Below are 17,903 nucleotides of genomic sequence, written 5' to 3' on the forward strand. Positions count from 1 at the left end.
TCCAAGGGTAATGACAGTTTAAAAATGCCCTGTCCTGCCTCCACTTCCTTCCTTTGGCAGATTTTTGGTAGTTTATATAATTTGGCAGTGATCCTCTGTCTAAACCATGTCCAACATTTCATGCAATAAACTTAATGGACTTTTCCATCTTTGAACAGCTGAATTCTTTCTGAGCAGCTGCTCTGGGTTATTGATGGCCTAATTACAGCGCTGCCTTAGGCCTGCCACCAGCCTAGGAAAGACTTTTTTCCATATTCCAGTGTAAAACACAGAAGCAAAGCGTTTCCAAATGATCTTGCTCAAAGGAAGGGAGCAGCTCCGGTTGGGATTGCAGCGGCGCAGAGCTGGGGTCTGGGGAGAGCAAAACGGGCAGAGCAGGGAGAGCAGTTGAGCAGCCGACGGGCCAGGTCCTGAGACATCGTTAACGGGGACACCGTCAGCCCGGCACAAATCCTGCTGAGGGGCTGCAGCGGCTCTGTGCAGAATTTTTGTCTTTTTTGGGGTGGGGGGGTCTGCCCGTCGTACCCGCTGCCAGCCCGGGGACAGCTCGAGGGCGAGCTGCTGGGCAGCGGGTCCCTGCAGCCCTGCCAGGGAAAGAGGCATTTCTCTCACCGCAACGGATTGAGAAAATCTAAACAATTTTAGATTGTTTTTAAATTTTCATTGGAGACTTTGTAATGAAAATTATTATTCCCCCCTCCGAAAAACAATAACATTGGCCTTTCCACCCGGCTTTGTTGTTTACTTCATCAATCATCCTTGCTCGGTAGCTCATTTCAAAGCAGTGCCATGGCAGCTTTGTTGGGTGTGAAAATTGAAATTTCAGTTCTTGTGCTTGCATAGAGAAGTCACCTGGTGACTGGTGGGTTTGTCCAGACTCTCTCATCAGATCTCAATCCTGAGGGGAAGGAAAATTCCAACTTTACTTTCTGGGACCATTCTGCAACATCCACCTAAATTGCGCTGTGCTAGAAACCGTTTGGGATTGTACATTTGTTTACCAGCCCTTTCTAGCTATCAGCATCCACTGGAAAAAAGCCTATGGGGAGTAAGAATGAATTCAAAAGGCTTCCAAATCTCGTATTTAACATTCATGGTCATTTAAATATTTCTTTATGTCCAAGTGGGAGCACTCGGACCTCACCCCTCGCTGCCCAGCCCTGCCTCTTGCAGACAAGGCTAAAAGAGGTGAGGGGGAGAGAAAAAGCCTGATTCAATGAGTCTGGAAGGGCCGGGTCCTGGAGGAGCCGTTTGGAGAGGAGTCTTTAAGATAATGGAGGGTTTGTGTTTGCGTAAGCGGATGCCAGAGGGCTGCTCTTTCCAAACTGCCTTTAAACCCAACTGCCCATGGTGTGCACTGTAAATCCTGCTAGAAATAAATAAATAAACAAACCCACCAGCAGCGATTCAACCGTCAGAATCTCAGACGGTTTTGTTTGTGTTATTTTCATTTGCCTGGGTAATCGAATTTGTTGGAATTAGGGGTTTGTCTGGATAATAACATTTTCTAACCCTCTGGAAGAGAAGAGGGCTGTGGAGAATACCGATGTACAGAGCGCTGTATTGATTGGAATAAACTGGCCCTAGATAGCGTCAATTACCCACTTCTGATGGCTGTTTGCTTGCCGGCTGCCAGGTTTGGATTGCACAGCGTTAGTCGCCATTTCTGTCAGCTAGAAACGCTCTAAAGAGAATGTGCCCCCGCCTTTGCTGGGGGTCTCTGGCGCGGGAGACCCCTCGCAGCACCGGCGGGTGCGGGGACAGGGCGCCCTGGCACCCCCCCAAAAGCAGCAGCGCCCGAGCGTTGGCAGCGTCAAACCCCGTATCGATTGCAGCCTTCAGCTGGGATGTCTGCGGCCGCTCTACTTAGCTAATTGCCTCTTTTCTAATGTTCTTTGGTGATTGCTAAAGTCAGATGCTGCCAGATCTTTGGTGACAAAAACAAGGGCACCTGTAATGGTTTGCAAATGGTTTGAACCTTAAAGGCTGTTCCTCCGCCTGGTTCTCGGGGTGAGGCTGGGGAGGCAGATGAGAAGTGGTTTGTGAGTAGAGCGTAGCCGATGGCTGAGCCCAGTCCTGCCCTGTCAGTGGGCAAGGACGGGTAATGCGGGTCATTTGTGTTCTTGTATAGCTCTATGGGGAGGAAAAAATGCAGCAGCTACATTCAGTTTCTCCAGTTTCCCCAGGGTTGTTCAGACCAGAAGCAATGTGGGTGATGGTCCCTCAGCTCGGGTGCGTGAGGTGGCCGGCTCTGCACACACCCAATTCCCACCCAGGGCCTCTCTGGTGGCCGTGGTCCCTTGTGATGGGGGTCCAGCCCTGGGGACTCCCCACGGACTCGCTCCCTGTGCCTGGGAGTCTCTCCCACCCAGGAGCAGGCAGGGACGGCTGACCCTGGCAGGCTCAGAGCCTCCAAGGAGGTTTGGGGTTAGAGACAAAGTGTGGTTTGGGCCATGGAAACACCAGGGCAGCAAGGCAACCCGGAGTTCAGACGTGCACGTAGGAACAAGCTAGAAATGTGAATAGGGCTCTGGGTGCGAGCACGTTGCAGCGCATCAGGAGGACTAGAATTCATCCTGAGACAAACTATTGCAATGGAATTACCTGTCGTAGCTGCATGATCATCTGCAGGATGGACTGGGATTAGCAGCGTAGTAATAACCTGCTGCCTAAAACCCAGCTACTGGAGCCTCCCTAATGCTTCTGTGAACTGAAGGAGCCCCCCCCGGTCTGTTCCCATCTGAGCAGACGAGTGGCAAAGCCATTAGCTTGGAGCGTATTCGTTAATGTGGCATAAGCAGCTAAAGAAGATGTATTTATGTTCCTTCATTTGCAATTGATAATCTCAAGAGTGAGAGGCTGGCAATAAATTCCCTTCACCGGGGCTGCCGTCCCTCTGCGGCCCACGCTGCAAAGGGAATAGACAGCTCATTTACATAAGATAATGAAACTGCAGCAAAACAGTAAAATTGCAAAGCAACTTTGTTTTAATAATGACAGATGCTTCTTAAACACTTTAATTATGTCTCTCAGAGCAGTTTTAGCTAGGCCACAAAAAAGGAGAGCAATATTGCTGAAGCACTGGGAGTACAACCCATTCCCTTTCCACAGTTTGAAGTTTCCTCCAAACCAAAACTTTTCGCCTTTGCTCAAGTGCTTTTCTGGCTCAGGGAGTGCCCGTTTGGGCTCCTGAGAGAGGACAGACGGGTCTCCACAAGGAGGTGACCCCCAAGAGAAGGGATGCTGTGGGCTGCAGGCGGTGGGATCCCAGACACTGGCCTGGCCATCGCTGGGGGGAACGCTGCCGTTATTCCCCCTGGCACCCCCGGCCCCTCCGCTCCACTCACTGGGCAGCACAGGGGGCGGCCACCGACTCTAAAAATGGTGCAAATCTCCATGGTTAATGATACCCACATTAACGACAGCGTGAGCAGCAGCCTAAACTTCCCTGGGCAAAATTCTCTGTCAAAGCACGGCAGACATTTTGCTGTAAAGAGGCAGGGAACGGTGCGTCCAACAAAGCACAGGGAGAAAGATAAACACATTAATGGAGAAAAAGCCATAATGTGAATAAACAGCATGCATGTAGAAAATGGAAAGAAATTCTGGGCAGCAGGGGAGGATGAAAATAAGCTAACTAGTGCTGAAGGGTAAAAAGCCCTAAAAGGATGGGATGGTGCCCGATGTGCCTGAAATCTCTCTGCCACACACCTTCAGGCCTTTCTGCAGTGATCCGTCTCACCCCACACTCTGCCTGTGCCCCCTTGCTCCCTGTAATGACCCCCTTTTCCTGCTGCTGGAGATCGTGTTCTGGTTCCGCCTGCTCCCCTTTAACGCCCATGGAAAGAAGCCGCTCCAGACTGGTCTCCTTTCAGCCGGCGCCGAGTGTCTTTGGGGTTGTGAGGTATTAGCTGTATCACAGTCAATTTGCTAATCTACAGAAACCATTTCAAGGCACATTATATCCAGAGCCCATATGTTACTTCAGCGCTGCCAAAAGAGTTCTTGTTTACTCAGATCAGGCTTTCAGTCGGTGTTCGGCGTGTGCTAAATAGCACCATTGATACTACTTAAAATAAAAGGAGTCAGCACCTTGTCTGCCCCAGCAAATTGCTCAGCACTTTCGGCTCTGACAGTGTCCCTGTCACTAACTCCCCCCTCTCGCTCGCCCTGGCTGTGGGGCCTGATTCTGCTCCAGTCCTGACCCATCCCTGGGGCTCTCTCACAGCTCTGGTCATAGCCTTTGGCTTTCCTCTGCATTTCCAGACATTAAAAGTATTAAAATAAAAAAGCACAACCCCCCTGCCCCAGCCTAAGAACAACCTTCCTAAGGCTGCTCTTGCCTGGCCACCCCCCTCGCTGCCAGAGGACCCCTGTCCCCAGGGAGAGGGGGATGCACAAGGATGGTCTTTACAAGATCCTGAAAGGCTCTGGATGCCAGAAGGGCAAGAGCTTTTTCACGTGGGAAGTTATTTCATTCTGTGTAGTCAGAGCTCCCCGTTTCCATGGCTGTTACGGTCCCGTACGTTAGCGATGCCCACCCAGTTCCGCTGACATCCAGTGCCCACGCTTGGTCTGTCAAACCCCACGGGGCGCGCGGGGAGAAGCTGGGTTTCCTGCTCCCCTCGTTCTCTGTGTTCCAGCCCCACCTTTTCATTACAGAAATCAGGTATATTTTGCTTATGAAAACGTTTACGTCCGAACTTGCCTGAGTCCTTCCTGAGTGACAAAGATTTGGTTTGAGGGAGGAGGAAGGAGCTGGTGTCCCTAGTTGCTGCCGAGAGGACTCGTGGCCGTTCTGGTCGGCTGTTCCCCGGGAGCAGGCACAGGGATGCATCAGAGCTCTGACATCTGGGGTCAGGAAACGACCTGCTCACAGATGTGCAATTACCGCTTTCAAATGGGATTTTGCTGAAAAAAAAATGCAGGTTAAAAATTGTTCTCTCTGCTGAGCTGAAAATCTGAAATGTCTAAAGGTGCCTGGATGGAAGAGGGAGGCGGGAGTTTGGGCAGAGATGCCTCTCACCATTTCCCAATTTTCTCCCTCTTTTGCCCAGAGGGACTAATTGGTGCTCAGAGGGAACCAATCTCCTTTTTATGAGTGAAATCTGGTGTCTGATTAATTATTCATTTGTTGCATGATTGGCAGCTTTGAGGTGGTGGGTCCACAGGCAGTAGGGGGTGATCTGTTGACTGACAAGGTTAATTGCTGCCTTGTGTGATTGGTGATAACGATTTATGTTGACAATTCCTCGGGTTTCTAGTGCAGACGGAGGTTTGTGGCACGGGGTCGGGCAGCGCTGCCCTGTCCTGCCCCGTGCTCTCTCGGCAGACGGGAGCAGCCCTTCCCTCGCTGCCACCCTTGGCACGTGGGCAGGGATGTCACCCCCAGCAGCCGGTCTCTCCTGCTATAAGCGAGGTAGAAGCAGCTTTGCAAAGACAGCTGTTGCTTTTACCTTTTTTCCCTTCTTTTTGACACATTCTCTGCATATTGATCAAGGTTCAGAATATAACAGTGAGACTCGGCTCCGCTCTGGAAGTCCTTCCTTGGCAGCAGCGTCAAAGCTGCGGTTTTCCAGAGGGCCCGAGTGAACGGAGATGAGAAAGATTTATGAGGGTGACCCTTAAAAATAATAAAAATGGGAAGGAATTGTCTTTTAAATCTCAGTGTACAGGAAATGGTGACTTCTGGGGATTGTTTAATAAATGCATGACCACAGCATCTGAAATGCCACCTTTCCACCCAAAACACCGTTCCAGGGCAGTGCCCATCTCTTGCAGTGAAGAAGAGGAGGGCTCTGGGGACCAAGGTTCGCTGGGCTAGCTGTCCCTGGGGCTGTGCCTCCATTTATTCTAGCCTCCAATAGCACAGCTTGGGTCACTCTCATCGTTCCCATCCTGGAAACCGCAGACATTTTTTCCTCACCTCAATGTAATAAAGCAGAGTCATAAAGATTTCAGACTAATAAACATTGGCCTTTAGGGTGCTTTCAGCTTTTATCAGGCTAATAAGATTTTTGACTTACATGGAAAGGGAAAGCAGGTAAACAGAGCTTTTATGAACCCTGCAGCGCACCGGGGACCGCAGTCCCATGGAGGCTCTGGGGCTCGGGCACCTTTCCATAATGAAAAGCAGAGGTGGCCCCTGGGCAAACCACGTGGGGAGAGCGTTTGAGTTCCTGGGCTCGATTATTTGTCTGGTACCAGACTTCTCATAGGTACTCGGGGCAGAGGAGGTTACGCCGTCTGAGCCTCATCTGCCTTACCCCCCCCCAGCCGAAGGCGAAGCAAATGGGGATGTTTCCTTCCTCCCGCTGGTGGTGGCCAAGCCCATCATCGCTGCTCCCAAACCCGCACGGATTCCCTCTGGCAGCAGCACCTGCAGCTCTTCTCCTCAGAGCTTTGGGTTTAGTTGTGAATCAGTTTTTTTATCACTGTCTTTTTATGGCTGATTATAGGAGAGACGGGGGATGTCATTCAACAGCTTGTTCTTCGGGATAACATTTCAACAGGGAAGAAGGGAGTTGTTCAGCATAAACAGGCGTAAACTTCATTATTTTCTAGAAATTATTTTTATTTAAAATTTAAAACCATATTACTTCATACAGCAAACTGTGCACTTTGATATATCACAGTGTCTTAAAAAGGAAAATAATCAGAATTTTTTCTTTTTTTTTTTTTGGAAATTTTATTTACATCAGCCTAGAATGATCAGCAAGTAACACAGTTACTATGAAACCAAAATTGTTACAAAATGTTTACAAAAAACTATATTCATAGAAATTCTGCATGTCCACAAAGGAAAATCCCCTGAATGTCACGGAGACCATTTTTTCCTTTATTTCCACTCTTTCCTGTGTTTTTTTTTTTCTTTTTCTTCTTTTTATCTTTTTTTGAGAAACATGTCAAAATAAGGTACAGAGAGCAGAGGGCTTGTGACGCCGATGCCCAGCCCTGGTGGTGCACGGTTCGGGGGTGTGGGGCTCAGGCTGGTGACCGCTGGGTGACAACTGCCAGCGTCTGCGGGGTCCCTTTGCGGTGACATTCCCAGAGACCCCTTGGCCAAATCCTGCTCCGCAGAAGCGCCCGCCGAGGGGAGGGCGGTGGGTGCCGAAGCCAGAGCTGGTTCCCCTTTGCCTGTTCCGTCTCTTTGTGGATCTGTTGCTGCCATCGCACCCAACATGCCGCTGGGTAACTCCAGACGGAAAAGCAGCACCCCCCAAAGCCACCCGCTGTGCCCCTGCTCGGTCTCACAGGGGAGCTGGAAGGAAAAAGCAAGTGATAAAGGGACAGTGAACTGGGGTGGCAACAGTTTAGATACAGTTTAGTAGCCCAGACCTGTTATTTATTTATTTCCTCCTCACGTTTTCAGTCCCTCTGCCCGCCAAGCGAAGAAAGGAACTGATTTGAACCAGGTTGGAAGTCAGGTGGCTTCTCAGATGTGAGTGGCCGATGGTCACAAGCAGGTCCCCAAACAGCTCGCAGAAGGCTGTGAGGCTGTGTCTCCAGGTCTGCCCCTCTGGAGTCTCCCAGCACATCCCTGCCAAGTGTCGGGCTCCTTCTCCTCCTCTGCCAGAAACACCCACGGGTTACCGGCTGTGGCGCTGCTGGCCCCGCGGCGAGGAGCACCCGGGGACTGATGGAGAGACCCCGGTCTCTGCTGAGCTGTGCAGCAGCTGAGCTGCCCCTCGTCCCGCCGGAGCTGCCCCTCGTCCCGCTGGAGCTGCCCCTCGTCCCGCTGGAGCTGCCCCGGGGGCAGCAGGAGGGCTGGGGGCTGGGACCCCCAGTTGATGGGAGCAGGAGCTGGCGGAGAGCGGGGAGGCAGCGGCTCCCCCATCCCCTGCCTTGGTCTGAGCGGTGCAGAACATTTCCTTGCTGTTACGTGTCAAAAGTTGTAATGATCGGGAATCAAACGCGGGGCCGTGGTGTAGGCGCATGGAGTTCACTGCTGTTTCACGGCTGGTTTCTGGGGGTGTGGGGAGGGGAGGGAGAGGTTCATCTGCAGGTTTGGTGGTGCTGGCAGAGAGCACCCTCATTCTGGATGCTCCCCTGTCACTCTGGGGTGTTCATGAGTAAAATCAAATCAAAGCGGTGTGAAAGATAAATAAATGGGGGTTATGGTATTAGTGATATTTATTTATTTGTTTTCTAAAAATCTGTCAAGAAGAAAAATGAATGCTATTTTCTGTGGTATTTTACTCTCCGGACATGTGAAGCCAGTTTCAGGCTTTGCTTTTATCTCTGCCTTAATTGTAAAAATCTCTTTCTAAGAGCTTAGAAATCAGCAAGGAAAACAAAATCTACTACTCTGAGAAGCCTACGGGTTTGCAAAGAGCTGCAGGACGCCATCAGCTTTGGGAAGCAGACCCATAACTTCCCATCTATGCTCTGCTGTAGGTGTTTGAGCAGCAAACTGTTAAGAATATGATGCCTGTTGAGTTGGCAGCTTTCACCCTGAATTTTTCATGGTGTCTATGAAAAGGTGAAAATTAACGTAAATTCTTTGCATATCTTTACTTGAGTCAAAATACGACAAATTACCTTTTTTTTTGCTTTGGGTCACTGTGTTTCTTCTTTACATCATGGAAAAAACCAAAATAAGGACAAATTCTGTTCTGTGGTGGGAGGGGGGAACAGCTCTCTCCCCTTGAGCTAATTTGCTAATTGTGATGAGCTCCACAGCCAGCCTTCCTAACTGAGCCTGGGACAGAAACAGGTGGGGAAAAAAAAGCTGAAATCAGCTACAAACAGGTTTGTTCCTTTGGGCGAGGACAAACTCTCCAGAAAGGCCTTGCAGCTTGGGGAGGGCAATCGGGGTCAGTTCTGCTGCTGGTTCCTCGGTGGCCGTGGGACCTCGCTGCGCGCAGGACATGGAGGGTGAGGTTGAAGATGCAGAGCTCGAGCACGGGCTGCTCTGTCCCTGCCCTGCCCTCCCTCCGGAGCAGGATTTGGGGGGTGGGTGCCGGAGGGGTTTCCAGCAGAGCGTGGTCTGCGGCAGGTCACCGTCACCCTCACGTGTGCGAGGGGAGGAGGTTGCTCTTTCCTTTAACGCCAGTGTTTAAATCAGAGCTTTCAAGCACCTTTGCAATACTCTCCCCATCATGTTCCGGGTTACAATGGGCGGAGCCGTTTCTGTTTGTTTCATTTTGCAAATTAATTGTCGGAGTGTCCCACTGGCCCCCCCGGCGGCTCCCCTGGAGGGATGGAGCTTGGTGACGTTGCTTGGGCATTACTTCAGGGCAGCAGAGGGGTCTTTGGTAATTCTCGCTAAATTCATCTGCAGGACCAGGCTTCTGGGTTAAGCAACCTGAAAATAAGAACACAGTTCGTGGAAGATTTCTTAAAAACATTAAATTTAGTCTGTGTTTGCTTGAATCGCGTGGAGATGCTGCCTGAGGGGCTGCGGTTCACCGGGCAGAGAGGGGGTCTCAGGCTCGGCTCACACGGTGCTGCTTGTCCTGGGCCAGCCCTGGCCCTGCCGGCTCAGACTTCGTCTGTGGGGTCTCCGACGCCGTGGGGAGCATTGAACCAGACACAGGGTCCTCTCCTGGGCTGAGCGCGGCCGCAGCGGAGCTGAATTTTGTGGAAATCGGTACCGTTTGGCTCTAGGAAACGGCTCCGCTCCTGCCGCTGCCTGTGGGCTCGGCCGCTTCCCGCGCGTCTCTGCAGGAGAGACGGAGCTTTGTGGGAAGAGCGAGGGAGCTGAGACCTGGAGATCGCGGTGTCACCCTGGGCTCGGGCTGGAGTTGGTGGGGCTGTCACTCGGAGATGGCAGTAGCTCCCACGCAGTGTCCCATCCCTGGCCAGGAGCTCGGCTCCGTTCAGGCCAACTCGCCCCTTCGCAGCCGGCTCTCCTGGATCTCCTGGGGAAGGTGTGCGTGGCCTTCTCCCTCCACACCCCCCAGGGACCTCCAGCTGCGGGTGGCCACGGGCAGCGCAGCCCTGAGGCGAAGGGCCGCCGTGAAATGCTTCCAGAGGAGGCGCAGCTTTGACCATCGTGGTGCTTCCCAGATGCCTTTCCCTTCCCGGACACCGTATGGGAACTGTGCTGTGTGTGTCGGTGGAACAGATGCTGGCGCCGCACCTCAGGGTGTTCCATTTTATTGCCGTGCTGGAGAAGCCTCGCTCGGGGGCTCCTCCGTACCCGCCGAGGGTCGGTTTGGCTCAATTCTGTTTCGCCTCCGTGTGTTGTCAGAATGTAAACATCAGACTCCTGGATGGTGGTGTGTTTGGACTCCATGAGGCCTGTAGGATCTAAGCGTTAAAAAAAAAGGAACGAAAAATAACAAAAACAGAACAGAAAAGCCCCAAGACCCATGTTACAGTCCGTGCTTTGAAGTTCTTGCTTCCGTGCCGGTGATCGATGCAGCTGTGTTGTAAAGGCCTTGTTCTTGAAATGAACCAAACCAGGCTTTTTTTTTTTTTTTTCTATTTTTTTCTCGTTTTTTAATCCTTTCTTCCCTAGTTAAGAGTGCATCCAGCCTTGTCTGCTGCAGTTCCTTCCCTCCCGCCCCCCCCGTTCCCATTCCCTAGGGAAACACGGGTGTCAGCCCGGTGTTGCAGGTCATGTTGTCCTTCCCTGGCAGCCGTCGGTCGTTGAACGTGTGCATGTTGATCACGGCGTCCGTCTTCACCATGACGGGTGGCTGGGGCTTGTGCTTGACCCGTCGCTGGCAGGTGAGGGACAGCCGGATCTCGTCGGCCACGGCGCTGCAGAAGGAGCGCTGGGGAGAGCGGGGACAAAACGCACCGTTACTGGGGGCAAAGCGCCCTGCTCGCCTCTGCGGGGCGGGAGGGGGCTCACACCGGGCTCTGCGGGGGCAAGCACGAGAGCTGCGCTGCATTTAAGGCATCGGCTGCGCTTAGTGGGACTTCGGTGACGCACGGGCGTCTGGTTGACCCCTCTCTCCTTTGGCAAGGGCTGTGCCTTTGACAGACTAAATCCTGCAAAAAGACAGAGCTACCGGCGGCTGCCCGAGTGCCGGGGCTTTGGGTCATCCCTGCTGGGGGGCTGGGAGATCTGTGTGCTGGGAAACAGAGGGCTATCGAATCCTGCTGGGCTTGCTAGTGGGCAAGTTTCCTTCATCTATCTAGTCCATCGCGTGGCAGCGTGCTTTGATTTCTGGCCAGGCGCCCAAACGCACTTCCTACTTCCAGCACCACGGCACACAGGGAAGAGGGGAAAACATGAAAGCAGTTCTCTTGTTCCGTGGGCACTGATCAGGCACCATGGGCGGGATGGGCCGGTTGTGTCAGTGTTGTGAGAAGTTGATAAAATAGTATGAGGTTTCCTGGTGGACCCTGACAAGTTTCTGACAAGTTTCTTGAGGCCCTTAGAACAGGAGCGTGGAGAAGAGATGGAGACTTCATGGCATTACGCCTGGAATATGCAACACGATGGCCCGTGATGGTGCTGAGAGGATATAACAGCTCAGAAAGGTCCCTTCCCAGGGACCTATGTCCGTATTTTTATGACTTATGTGTCGGCTCGCTCAAAATTACTCTGCAGATGTTTACTGGTCTAGTTACTGCAGCAGCAGCTGACTCTGTTGAGAGCAGACCTGATTTACCCCCTTCCCTGAGGCTGTCGGAGCGGGACGGACACAATGAGCCTTAGGGAAGGGTGTTTTGGGGGTGCTGCATTCCAGCCCTTGGACCTCCAGGAAGCAGGGGCCGGGCTGAGTCCCTCTGCCCCTCTCCCTGCCTGTCTCTGGGGCCAGCAGGCAAAATCCTTTATGGCTGGGCTAGTGGTGGTGCAGGGAGATGGAGGAAATCAGTACCTGCTCGCGCTCCGCCGTTTTGCGCAGCTTGTAGATGAACTCCACCATGGCCACAAAGACGGACAGCACCAAGCCCGCTGCCAACACGATGAAAATCCCACCGATGTTTTGGATGCCCAGGGCGCTGGCCTCCTTGTTCTCATCCTCGGGGCAGCCGTTCCCTCGCCACCACTTCTCCTTCATCACATGGAGCTTGTCCTCCTCCTGGAGCTGGAGGATGGCGATGGTGATCTTGTCCCTGTACGGTGACCCTGGGGAGGGGGAGCACCGTTACACACAGAGGGAAAGACAAAAGTCACACCAAGCAGGGGATGTGTCTGCGCTGATCAGGGCTCTTCAGACTGCTCTTCAACAGGCAGAGAGCGTGAGCTTTAGTATTGGGAAACTCACTGGTGAGAGTGGGCCATCTTAATCCCATCTGTTGTATTTGTGGTAACAGCCCCCCTCCAGGGCTACCCATGGAGAGCCCCCCACTGCCACTTACCCATGGGAGTGCCAATCCCGTAGCCTTTGGAGTCGATGAGCCCCCCGATCTGCGTGAGGTTGCAGTTCCTCTGGGTGATGTATTCAATGGTGGTTGACTCCATCAGCAGAGCATAATCGGCCGTGAGGGTTCGCTGGATTCCTTCCTCGTTGTTTTTAACAAGTGCCGTGGGTTTGCTGCTCATGAAAGCCCACATTTTTTCAAATGTGGAGATTTTGGATTTCTGGAAAAATGATACCCCCATCCCCAAAATAAGAATTAGTCATCTTTTTGCTGAAACCGTGTGTCTTCCCAGTAAATGATAATGCCAGTTTGAGAACAGATCACATAATGGAACTATTGCCAATTTGTCCTTGTCTTAAATATCTCTCTACTTTCCCTGCCCAACACGGTTTGGCTTCGCCTTTCCATGACAGGGGACAAAGGTTCCAGCACATGTTGTGCAGAGACTCGGCAGAAAGTCACTGCCTCAGAGCCCTTCTCCCGTGGTCTCCTGTGGGTGGAACCGAATCGTTCTTTCCCTTCACTAACGTACAGCCAGACCCTGCCTTGATGTGCTGCGGAGCTCGCTGGTGTGACAGGCTATCAGTGTGTCTGCTTGCATGGATTAGGTTCTGAACCAGAATTTTGTTTATCCTGTAATGTTTTTGCACAATGAGAGAAGACAGAGAACATTTCAGGGGACATGTTTTTCTCTTTTGCACACACTCTGTTATATTTTTGTCTTTCCTCAAGCATCACAAGGAAACATGTCTCCTCTGAGATATGTGCAACTGCCAAACAAGTTTAACGTATCCACATAAACAGAGGCATGGAAATATTCAAGAAGATTGTCTTACGGCTAAAAATAAACATGGATATTCTTTCACTACAGCAGACATTCTGATAAAAAAGGAGGAATATGTTTTCTAGCTTACTATTCACATTCATGTCTATTTCTTCTTCTAGAAAATGTGTTGGGTGAGTTGGGTTATTTTATGTCTTTCCGTAACATTTGAAATATACCTTTTATCTACGACCATCTTCTGAATTGTCTCTGTGTAGGTTGTCACAAAAGACATAACCAGCTTCACTCTGGGAGGACACCCCAGGAGAGAGAACATCAGCATTCCCTGTACCCCGTCGCTGGTCACTGCGTTCCCTGTACCCCCATCACTGGTCACTGCGTTCCCTGTACCCCCATCACCTGTGTTCCCGCGGGTGATCGTAGCTCTTCTCAGCCCCACTCTGTACATCCAGCTGGGCTCTGGAAAGGATCTTGGATATTGGGGCTTGTGTTCGTGCTGCTGCCTGCTCCTTTACGGGCCACTTTTCTCTTCTGCCTAATTTCTTGTTTTCCCTAGATCTCTTTTTGCCTGCTTGCTCTATAAGAGGCAGCTTAGTCAGCCCAAACCTCCTCCTCCACAGCACTCCTTAGCAAGAGCCTGAAGCTGGCTGATAAGTTGGAGGGGCTGATAAGTCTTTGTGCTTTGCCCTGAATCAGGGCAACTGCTCACCTGCAGCTGCACGAGGAGTTGCTGCGGCAGAAGCTGCACTTTCTGGTTTAGCTGCCGTTTATCTCCGTTTCAGGGCTCTGTCCTTCCATAAGAAAGCAGGAGATGGAGCCCCAGCCCATCCCAACTCCTGCTGTCACGTCTCCCCCTCACTTTTCAACATCACCCCAAGCATGCCAGCATCGGTACTTCTCATGAAAACACTATAAATAAGAGTAAATTAGCTAAGAAAAAAAGGTCCTTCAGAATGCTTTATATTTCAAATGCTTTGCCTGGCCACCTCCTTTAGTCAGCATATTTAACAGCAGTTGGCATGTGGCTTAACACCCCGAAGCTGGGGAGTACAGCACGGTGACAAGGGCTGTTCCTCTGCCTTTAACCCCATGGGCTCGTTCTCCTGCCTGAAATCACCACGGACTCATTTCTTCTCAGTTAAAGCTCGTGCTTGTTATAATCCACTTGATGAACGTGCGGTAGCGGCTGTGCCACAGCAAACTCCATTCAAGAGGCAGGATAATCTCCCTCACTTGAAAATCTGGGCCAGTGCCTGTAAGGTAGATTTGTGGCATCTATCAAACCTCAAAGAGCAGCAAGAAATGTAGCCTCCAAAAGGATTATTAAATATCTGTGCATTACAATGGGTAATTGAAATGAATAGCATACTCGGCTGGCTGATAACGACTTGTTTAACATTTATATAGTTCACATCAGAGGCCTCTGGGTTCACTGGCTCTCCCTTTCTCTCCTTCTCTTCCTGCATTTAATGCTCCTTGGGTGTTGACACAGAGCGCTTAAACAACATCAGTGTTCTCCGAGTTTAAAGCATAGAGCAAAATAAACTGGCAAAAAATCAATAGGCTGCATTTAGTGAAGCTAATAGGACTTGCATGAGGCATTGTAGCTCTTCAGGCAACTTAAATTACATGAGACAGGGCTCCCTGGAAGAGAAAAAACACTTTTCTCTTCTCTTCTTAAAATCACCGCTTCTGACCAGCTGAAAGGGCTTAATTGTGTTTTGAAATGCCAGGAGGAGCCCAGCTTTCTCTGCTCCTGCTAAAGAAACAGCCGAACCAGAGCCCCGGCGATGAGCCCCTCCGCAGGGGAGGGCTGTCTCCCCACAGCGACACCCCGCCAGTGCCGTGGCCTCCAAAGACAGGGCTGTGGTAGCCCAAGCCCTCAGCGCGGGCAGGGCAGCTCCACACGTCTCTGCTGGAGGCATTCTCCGGCTCTCCCCGTAGCCTAAAACCTGCCACCTCCTCGCTGGGAATTTATTTCCTGTTAGTTCCTTTAACTTGGCTAATGTGAGATAAGAACACTCTTTTTCCAAGTGAAAATTCCCCAGCTGTAATTCTCAGGGCGGCACCGGGTGTTTGATAGACCTGGCTATTTGTTAAAAGTCCAATTTAGAAGCGATGGTCAGTCATCGTCAGGGCAGTCATCAATCAGCAACTGCAGAGCAGCCCCGGAGAGGAGCGCAGGGTGCTCCAGCGCACGCCCGCGGCTGCAGAGCTTCCACCACGCTGCATTTTAGCCTTTTCGGGGGAAAAGTTGTTCTTTCTTCCCCTTCCTCCTCAGAATGCCTTGGCCGTGCTGCAAAGGTGGTCGCTCATCTACGGGAATTTGGGTGACCTCACCTGAGCAGACACCATTCAAATAAGCAAAACCACCTTAGCAGTAATTTAATAGTCAGTAAAGAATGCACCTAAATTGTGTTTATTCTGTTGGACTTTTTTTTTGTGTGTGTGTGTGTACATGGTGTTTTGCTGGACCTCTGATTTTACGGCTTAAGTAATTTACCTTAAAAAATCTTTACTGGGATTAGTTACTGGTTTGAACTGGTATTTGCTGTGCTATGGCTAGGTGCAAATTTCTTCTCTATGGAATCACCGTTTACTTTTATGGGCAGCATAAAAGAAAGCTGAGTTGGTGGTGGGCAGAGACCCTCCCGCGTCCCTGCATCCTCCGGGGGGTCCCCAGGACCCCTCGATGACAGCTTCGCCCCGTAGATGAGGAGAAACCGCTTGGTTGCTCTGAAGCATTAAGATAAATGGCCTGACACTGACTTCTTCCTGGCAGAGAAATTCCAGAGCGGGGAACTCCGGAACATTAGGAATGATGGAGGTTATTGCTAATAGAGAAAGGCGGTGTTTGACGCTGATCAGCGCAGCCACGGTCCGCCCCCGGGGGGGTCCTGTCTCTCCCCTCACACCGCTCCCACCGACGGGTGTGAGTGGAGCTTCTTGTTTTGGTCGGGATTAATAACATCAGAATCGGGTCCGTTGTCCTCTGCATCTTAATCCAGCCCTGAGTGGGTGCTAAATGAGATGCAAGTATGAAAAGCCGAGTACCAGCCCCTCTGAACACAACGGTGCTGAGAACGCCTCTGAATTCATTCTTCAGAGTCACAGCTCAGAAGCCGCCTTTAATAACCAATGCTTCAAGACCAGCCACCCAAATAAATTAATGGAATAGTTTAGAGGAGGCACTACAAGGCATCTTGCCAAGACATATATGCTTTTTTATCAGTGAAATTGGCAAGAAAGTAACTTTCAGGCTTAAGATTTTCAATTCCAGCCTGTATGAAAAAATAAATTGATTTTCACCAACTGAAGATACTTACTCTTGAGGATTTAACATTTCTGTACAAGTGAATATATATGTACACACACACACACACTCTCACACACACTCACTCCAAACCGCACATTAGACCCAGCGTTTGTTCAGTGGGAGACGGCATCCTTTGCATGATGAGATGAAGGACTTCTGGTGTGATTTATAACGAAAGCTGGATGCTGTTCCTAAATTAATTGATGTGTGTTTATTCCTGTAAGTCCATCTGCATTGCCAGGGAATAAATTGCTTCTCAAAAGTTCCTCTCGTGAAGTCAAAATCCGCCAGTGGTGGGTAGAGCTCTCTCTTCCGCCCCCCGTGCGCCTCGGCTGCCCCGGAAAGCCCCTCATGGGAGCGGGAGTGCTGGCTGTGGGTCTGCCCCACAGATGTGGGGCTGGCTCAGTTGGGAACTTCTGCAGAGACTTTGGGTGAGCTCTGCGTGACCCTCATGCCCGGCCACGGGCAGAAATCTGGTTGGGAGCTGTCGCAGGGGACGGCGTGTGAGGTGTTTGCCTTCCTCATCCTCCCATTCCCACCGCTCCCTCGTGTCGGCTCCGGGACGGAGCTCTCCTCCTACGGCCCTGGAGCCCGCGTTGTCACACCTCCCCGTGCCAGAGGGACACAGACCCAGACGAGCTTCCGCAAAGGACAACAATGGCCACGGCCACTGGTCACAGAGGATGGGGGCTGCAGGGCCCAGGCTGTGGCTCGGGGGGGTCGGTGTGTGTGGTTTGCAGCTTCTTGAAGATGGAGAAGCAGAGGAGTGAGTTCCCAACGTGAGGGGAACTACTTTGGGGAGGAGTCATACAAGGAGCAGGGAAGCAGTTTGGCCTGAGTCCTAGTGGAAAATCCATGAAATGGGTACAACGGGGATGCCAGTCAGGACGCTGCCACCGGGCTGTTCAGCAAACTGCAGGGTACTTGTCCGCCAGATCCCCAGGAGGGTTCCCAGAGCCACAGTCGTGCACCCTGCGGGGCTGTGTCTGCCGGTACCCCCCCATTGGAGCTGAGCAGGGGAAGGTGCCGGGAAGCCTCGTGCCCTTGGCCATTCCTTCCACCCGTCTGGAGGGAGGGCAGACCCTCAGCAGGCACCAGAGGGGCCCGCTGCCCTGTCCCCAGACCCTCGTGTTGTTTGTCAGACGTCCCCGTGAAGGTGGCATTGAAGGTGGCACTGCCAGAGCAGCCAAACTGGAAACACCCGGTGTTTGCCCCGATGTCGGACACAGACCCCGCTGGGGGGTGGGAGAAGGTCTGGCTCTCCCACATTTCTCTGTACACGGGGGACAAGCGACCAAGGCGTCATCCCATCCGCACTCTCACTGCTCCAGCAACAGAAATGCTTGTCAGAAGGGGCACCCTGAGAGTTCATCTCCAAACAACATTAACAATAAAAAAGAAAAAGGAAAATACACTGCATCGATAAACCCTGCCAAGTGCCCGCTAGCAGCCTGAAGAGTGACTCTGATGGATAATGATATGAAGCAATAAATGTACTCTGTCCTTGATGATTTTTAAAAAAGACCGTTTCCTTTT

At 51.5% G+C, this 17,903-nt stretch overlaps 1 protein-coding gene across 2 annotated transcripts in view; it reads right to left on the reverse strand.

Annotated features, from left to right (window-relative positions):
- Positions 1-10,529: 10,529 nt before the first annotated feature.
- The window catches only part of GRIK3 (glutamate ionotropic receptor kainate type subunit 3), a 110,130-nt gene continuing 102,756 nt past the window's right edge, over positions 10,530-17,903 (reverse strand). For both annotated transcript variants that reach the window (XM_074162000.1, XM_074161997.1), the window contains exons 14-16: positions 12,265-12,487; positions 11,781-12,031; positions 10,530-10,724 (exon numbers count right to left, since the gene is read on the reverse strand). In XM_074162000.1, the coding sequence (XP_074018101.1) occupies positions 10,530-10,724; positions 11,781-12,031; positions 12,265-12,487 (669 nt within the window). The remainder of the gene's footprint in view (positions 10,725-11,780; positions 12,032-12,264; positions 12,488-17,903) is intronic.

This window comes from Numenius arquata, chromosome 21 (genome assembly GCF_964106895.1).
Source record: "Numenius arquata chromosome 21, bNumArq3.hap1.1, whole genome shotgun sequence".
NCBI classification, from domain to species: Eukaryota; Metazoa; Chordata; class Aves; order Charadriiformes; family Scolopacidae; genus Numenius; species Numenius arquata.